The 7435-nt window shown below is 53.3% G+C and overlaps 1 protein-coding gene across 1 annotated transcript; it reads left to right on the forward strand.

Moving 5' to 3' along the window:
- Window positions 1–939: 939 nt before the first annotated feature.
- On the forward strand, window positions 940–5676 carry LOC113880927 (protein ATP6V1FNB). The gene is made up of 2 exons (XM_027523609.1): window positions 940–1918; window positions 4326–5676. Exons 1-2 carry the CDS (start codon window positions 1396–1398, stop codon window positions 4442–4444), a joined length of 642 nt encoding a protein of 213 aa, XP_027379410.1. The 5' UTR covers window positions 940–1395; the 3' UTR covers window positions 4445–5676.
- The last annotated feature ends 1759 nt before the right edge of the window (window positions 5677–7435 follow it).

The raw sequence follows: 7435 nt of genomic DNA on the forward strand, positions 1-7435 counted from the left end.
TTGACCACAGGGTCTTGGCACCCCCGACCCCCTAACTCTAGACTTTCCTCCCTCTATCCTTATTTAACCTGCCTTGTGGCAAGAGTTGCAATGAACCGGTGTTCGTGGTTCAGTTCTCAATCAAAGGACACCTCCTCCAGGAAGACTACCCAGACCATCCCCCTAATTCCCTGCCTACCCTTCTATCCATCTGGTTATGTATCTGTCTCCCCTGGATGGAGAAACACTGAGGGCAGAAAGCCTGTGGGCTCTGTCCCTTCTCATCTACCTTTATTACCTGGCTGGGTGCCTGGCACAGGGTCAAGAGAAAGTGACTGTTTGTTGACTGAATAAATGAGAGCACACCCAGCAGAGCAGAAAGGTGAGTGGCCTCAGGGCACTGGGTAAACTTCTGTCTGATACAGGGAGGCAGAGTGTGAGGGTCCAGGAGGCTGAGCTCACGGTCCTGCTGGCGGGCCCCGTCCCGTCTGTGCCTCTCTCACGATGCCTGTCTCCCAGGAGGGTCTGTAACGGAGCTGTGGGTTTTGGAGTCAGTCCCAGTGCGACCGTTTAACAGTGCTGAGCATCACTTTTCTCACCTGGAGAAATGGCATAAGGAGTCTATTAAGAAGTCACTGAGTAGGGTTATTCAGTGAGGCCCCCAGCCCAGGGCCTGGCGCCCTTGGGCAGTGTGCCCAGGGCATAGCATTTCTCCAGGCCTCCCCTTGCCCACCTGAGGAGGAGGCTATGAGAGCCCCAGGAATCGAGTGGGTGGTTTAAGGCTCGTGGAGCTCAGCCTAGCAGCTGGCGCCTAGCAGGTACTTGTTAGTCATCAGCTGACATTTACCAAGGGCTCCCTCTGTGCCAGGTGCTTGTTCCCATTGCTTACACACGGTCCTAATGTCACTGTCTGAGCATTTAAGTTCCCACCATCACCTCGCTGCACAGATGAGGCCGTGTAGCTGTCAGGTGGCAGAGCTGTGTGAGGGGTTGGCTCCCAGCCACGTGTCCAGAGTTTCCTGGAGTGGAGACCGGACCTCTCTTTTAGACTCCCTTGGGTACCTGGCACACAGTTAGGGATACACTTGGGTTTGCCGGATGGAATAGAGGCTGTGGAACCTTGTGTGTCACCGGGGATCCTCTGGGTATGAAGGGCAAAGGTGCCGGCCCTGGTTCCTTTAGGGGAGAACGCGGCCCCCTGCCAGGCAGCCCGGCTGGCTGTGGCCTTCGGTCCTGTCTGTCCCACTGCCTGAGGATGGCCCCCCAGTGCCCCGAGCAGCCCAGCCCCTCCTTGCCATCAGGGCCTCGGCAACTCAGTCCTCATTGGCTGCACGTATCCCTGGAGACGAGGCCCAGGCGGTGCAAACACAGGCTGCAGAATGTTTCCTCCCTCCCCGGCCCCTCCCCCACACTGCCATGAAGGATCTGTTCACCTCCCAGAAGCAAGCCTGCTGGCAGGAGCACATCCGCAAGGAGACTGCCGCTCGAGTGGCCTGGAACCTCAACTATGGCCACGAGCACCTGAAGGAGGGAGCCTTGCCCAGGAAGCAGCCTCAGAAGGCCCCCTTCCGGTCAGCCTTGGGAGCAGGGCCATCGCAGGCCACCAGCTCCCCTGACAGCAAGGAGGTACCTGCTGGACGGCCAGAGACCAGGGAGCTCCAGGATCAGCTGTCCAGGGGAGTGGGTGTCCAGGGCCCTGCACCCAAGGTAGACAGAGGCTGGCAGGCCCAAAGCGCAACTCGGGGGCCTGCAGATCAAACCAAACCTGTGGGCTCAGGGATGAGGCAGGTCCCCCCCTGCACCCTGCAGCTGCTCTTCCAAGGCATCTCCCACGACGGCCAAGGCCGGGCCTCGTACCTCCGGGAGCGGTATCGGCAGAAGCCGGAGGAGAAGTTTCTGTACCCGATAGTGTCATCCTGGGAGTACGGCTGGCATATGGGTAAGAGCCACCACCCTCTTGCCATTCCAGGCCTTGGCAGGCGGGCCCAGCCTTGCCCCTCATCACATTCCTCTGGTTCACTATGCTCTGAGCAGGGCTCCAGATCTCTCACACTCTGGTCTTTCTTCTGCCCTCCCTCTGCTGGCTAACTTTCAGATGTCACCTCCTCTGAGAAGTCTTCCAGGTGACCTCCAGGCAGATGAGCCCATCTTTATGCACTCATAGCTTTCTGAGTTTGTGCAAGCACCATTGCCATTCCTTGAGCATCCCTCTAGCCTGGTGAGGCCTTGAGGTTCCAGGGCTTCTTAGTGAAGGTCATTAATGCCCTCCCAGCTCCCAGGTTGGGGCTGGGACTCAGGGACTGTGGGAGAAATGAATATGAACTAGGGAATGAGGATGTGATTTGGAATCAAGAAGTGTGAGTTCACATCCTGGCTTCACGACTTTCATGTTGTGTGAGCTCAAGCAAGAACCTTAACCTCTTTGGGCCTCAGTTTCCACATCCAAAAAATGGGGACAAACAAGTACTTCCCTGCCTTTGTCACAGAGTTTTGGGGGAAATCTGGTAGGAGAACACCTTGAGCAGGAGTTAGCTCTCAGAAAGCTGCATGAGGTGGGAAGGACACACATTCCTTCTGCATGTAATCCTGGTAGAATCTTGTTCAGAGCAGCCAGCAGAGGGAGATGTGGAGCCATTGAATGCCAGCTCTGCCCCAAAATGAGTCAGTGAACCAACAGGCACAGAGCTATGCAGGTTGATATTATCAGACTGGGTTTGAATTCTGGTTCATTCATTCAACAGATGTTTATTGAGCACCTCATATATGCTCCTCTTTTTGTCCTGGAGTGTCTGGCAGAGAGCAAGACAGACATGGCCCCTCACAGAAGGCTGGTGACAGATAGATGAAGTAGAGTCAGGCAGTGGTCCATGCTACAGAACTGTGCTTTTTGATCTTTATTGTCTCCTGGGGTATCACCTGGGGATCTTGTTAAAATGTGGGTTGTGATCTTTCAGTGAATTTCAGGGATGGGGTGAGATTCTGCATTTCTAACCAGCTCCCTGCTGACACTGATGTTATCAGTTCGGTCCATGGGTCACAATTGAGGCTTTAACAAGCGGTAAATCAGAAGAAAGAGATAGAGGCTAAGGGGCTGCTCTGGTAGTACACAAGGTGGTCAGCGAAGGCCTGCTGGAACGGCGTGTTGGAGTAGAGTCCCAGGCCGAATTTCCTCCATCAGATTCTTCTGAGAAGGGCCTGACTTCCTCTGTCTACAGAGCGAGATAGGCATCACATAGGGCTTCCCCGTTCCTCCTCTTCTGCTGGGCCCCTGGGTCCATGCCCACTGCTTCTGAAGCCACTGCCAAGCACAGGGTTGCCGATGGAGCAGATTAAAATACAAACGGCCCAGTTGCATTTGTGTTTCAGATAAGCAATAACCTTTTAGTGTAAGTAGGCCCCAAGTATGGCATGGGACCTACGTGAAATTCAGATGTAATTGGACACCCTGCATTTATCCAGCAACCCAAGTGCTGGGGTCAGAGGAGCTGATTCTGAATGATCCCCTGGGTACAAGGGCAGTACAGGTTCAGGACAAAGTTTAGTTTTCCCGCACAGTGTTCTGTTGAAGCCACAGCTGCTCCCAGAATCTCCGGAACATTCTGTCAGCTGTGTCTGACTTCATGCCCCTAAGCCAACCGGTTCATAGGCCAGAAGGGGAACAGATGGACAGACCTTCTGCTGACCACTTCTCCCCTCCCCAACAGTTACAGACAGGAGCTGCGTCTTCCCAGTGGGTGTAAACAGCCATGGAACAGAGGGGCTGAAGGCACTGTCTGGGCCCCAGCTGGGTCAGCCCCAAGTGACTTTTACGCATAGAAAGCACTCATCTAGTGCCTGGCACACAGTAAATGCTCAAGAAGTGGTTACTGGTATTATTTTTATTATTAATTCAACAGGCAGGATTTGCAGCCAGTGGGCATTTGGGGAGCTTAGTTCAGCCTTGGCCAAGACACTGGACGTGTTTGCCGTGGAGCACTGGAGTGGGCGGGGAGTCTCTGGACAAGGGGAGAAATGTGATGAGGGGGAAGTGAGCTTGGGGTAGGGATGCTGTCAAAATAGTTAACAACTAGAGAACCCTAGGTGCCACCCATCAGGGCAGATCCTGGTCCTGGGGCCAAAGCAGGGTGTTGAGGTTCCTATGCTTTGCCAAGCATACCGTTTAGTTAGTAGATTCTAAGAAGGAAGGGGAGGGGGGCCTCAGATAGGGATCAGGGGCTACTAAGTGCACCGGAGCATTTCGCTGTCCAGCACCCAGAGCTGCTGTGGCTGTATGCTGTGCGGGGCTAGAGCTGGGATGGCAGGAGGCACGGTGGCCCCGGCACCACCAGGCCCTTGTTGTGTTCCAGGGGAAGCCATGAAGGACACCAGGCCTCCGACTTATGCCAGGTTCCAGCCCATCACAAAGAGCTTTTGCATCAAAAGTAACATCTTCCATGTTGCACGGCGAACAGACCAGCTGATGTGAATGAGCTGGGGGCTCAGAAGCTGCTCCTTCCTTTTCCCATGGTCCATGTGGACCCTGCAGGGCAGAGAGGCTGCCAGCCCCACCCACCCTCTCTCTGTTCTGTCCAGCCCTGCCTCCTCTGCCGAGCAGGGGAGGGGCACAGGTCTACTCTAAGGTGGGATTCAGGGGGCCTCACCTGCTGCGGCCTGTCTGCCCTCAGAGACCCTAGCTACTTGCAGAGTTCCCCACCCTGCCGTCACCGTTGCCAGCCAAGTCACTCCTGGGAGGGAAACAATGGAACCTGCAAGTCTTTCACCAGCAGACCTGGGGCAGAGGAAGTGCTATGTGGAGCCTGGTATGGGGTGGGGGCAGGGGAGGGGCGGGCACCTCCCTGTCCTTACTCTACATTCGGTTGAAGGGACCCGGAGCAGAAGTGCTCTGTCCCAGTGGAGCCCACACTTTAGGGAGGAAGTCGTTTCCGTGTTTACACACCGCCCTCCCCTCACCCCAGCCCGAGAACCTGCAAGGGTCAGGGTTGCCTCACTGCTATAACAAACAGCCCTGAATCCCAGTTGCTCAAACTTATTGACAAAATAAAGATATATTTCTTACAGCACAGTGCAATCTGAGGTTCAGCGGGTCACCCACCACAAGGTGATCAGGGGACCCAGGCTTCCCCCATCTATCTGGTGGCTCTGCCATCTCCGAGGGCCTCAGAGTCCTCGCCTGAATCCCCTATACCCAACTGGGGGATGAGGGAAGACAGGCTGAAGGACCGGAGACAACACGCCCACTCTTGACTACCCTGGCCTGGAGCTGACGAAACAAATCGGTGGAACAAATCACACGACTTGTTGAGAAGGCTGGGAGTGGTGTTTGACCAGGAGAAGAGGAGAAAGGGTCCCCAAAATTGTAGCCCATCTCTGCCAGAGCCCAGTTGGCCCTGCGGCTGCTCTGGGGGTGTGTTTGCGTTCCGCTACTGCTGAGTATGGAGTCCACGGGTAGACTGGTAGTTGTTTTTCGGGATTATTTGGACCTGCACCCTCTTCAAGCGAAGTTCCTAGAAAGACCACTAGGTGGTGCTGTTGGACCACAAGGGTCGTTGCCACGGTTGGCCCCTGGAAACCTGTCTTCTCTGCTTGCCTTCTGCCATCCATTTGTTGTGTGGCCTTGGACTGCAGTTTTCACACTTGTAAAAACACCAGGGGTTGGGCTTCCTAGGTGGCTCAGTGGTAAAGAATCCACCTATCTCTACCATGGAACAAGCAGGGGATGCAGGTTCGATCCCTGAGTCGGGAAGATCCCCTGGAGAAGGAAATGGCAACCCACTCCAGTGCTCCTGCCTGGGAAATCTGATGGACAAAGGAGCCTGGCAGGTTGCAGTACATGAGGTGGCAAAGAGTCAGACACAACTTGGTGACTAAACAACAGCAACAATGTGGAGTTAGACTAGACTAGTGAAAACACAAACTTTGGGGGCATACTTACTTGATTGTACTTCTGACTCCACCAAGGTCAGGTTATGACCTCTGTGGGTTCTTAGGGTACTTCTGCCTTAACGAATCTCTTCCATAAAAAAATTATTAAAAATTATATTTTACAACACTTGTACAAATACATTTATATTAATAGTAAATGCAAAAAATGTGTCTTCAACCTAAATTTTGAATTTCTTTTCCTCCTTATTCTGAAACAAATTACAACATTCCTGTGGCTTCTAAAGGTATTGTGGCCCTGGGCCCTGTGCCTACTGTCTCCTGCGAGAGGCACTACCTCCATTACTCACCAGCTGTGCGACAATGGGCAAGTTGTTTAACTTGTCTGGGCCTGAGTTTCCTCCTCTATAAAATGGACATGACAACAGAACCCATAACAGCCTGGCACAGAGTAAGCTTTGGCAAGATGGCAAGTGCTGCTGCTGTTATTATTATCTTTAAAGACCTTTTGGGGCCTCGCCTGATGGTCCAGTGGCTAAGACTCTGCGCTCCAATGCAGGGGGCCTGGCTTCCATCCTTGGTCAGGGAACTAGATCCCGCATGCCGCAAATAAAGAGACTGAGAGCGGCAAGGAAGATGAAAGATCTCAGATGCCACAGCTAAGACCTGGTGCAGCCAAATACATATTTTAAAAATTCTGCCCCCCCTCATCCAAATAGAGACTTTTTCAGCTCTAACTTTGATGAAATTATTAAAATATTTCAAACAAGCAAGAATCGTAAATAGGATGGAAAAATAACATGAAACTTCCAGGGTATTTGATGGGGAAGTAAAAGAGGTTCCTAGAAAAAAAAGGCTCAGCAGAAGAACTTTTTGCAAGGGACTAACACATATTTTCTCCTGTCATCAGGGAACTCAGATGAGGTAGGAACCTGGGCTTGTAACAATCAGCAGAAACCGTAGCCTCCTGGGGCACGTGCGCCAGGTGGGGGCCCACGTGAGCTCGGGTAAGGGGCTGGTGCGTGCGTGCTTGCGACCGTGCGTACGTGGGCCCGCGTGGTGCGTGCGGACAGGCGTGCGTGCGTCTGAGAGCGACTAGAACGCTCCTCTCAGTGAAGGGAGGTTGGCCTGGAAGTGTTTGAAAGCCTTAAAGAGTTGAGGGACTTTGTTCTCGCAGGTTAGAAGGACAAAGAGGGGAGGGCAGTTTTGGCAGAGGGAACGGTGTTACAAAGACCTGAGGCAGGAAGGTGGGGGGGGGGTACGTTTGAGGAACCGCAGTGAGGTTTACCTTTATCTCGGTTTTACGCTTTAATTCTTCTGTCTCTGATGCCGTCCTATTTTATTTGGCCATGCCGCGAGGTTCCCCGACCAGGGATTGAACCTGCTCCCTGGGGAGTGCACGTTTGGTTCCTAACCACTCCAGGGAATTCCTGCCGTTCTATTTTATATCCCTCACATGTTCTTTGAGAAACTGCACTACACTGGAAGGCCCTGCTAGTTTTCTGTTTAATCCCTAGTTAGTACCAGCAAAAATTATTCCCTGCTGGACTGGAGGAAGCACAAGCTGGAATCAAGA

The sequence above is a fragment of the Bos indicus x Bos taurus genome, chromosome 22 (genome assembly GCF_003369695.1).
Source record: "Bos indicus x Bos taurus breed Angus x Brahman F1 hybrid chromosome 22, Bos_hybrid_MaternalHap_v2.0, whole genome shotgun sequence".
NCBI lineage: Eukaryota > Metazoa > Chordata > Mammalia > Artiodactyla > Bovidae > Bos > Bos indicus x Bos taurus.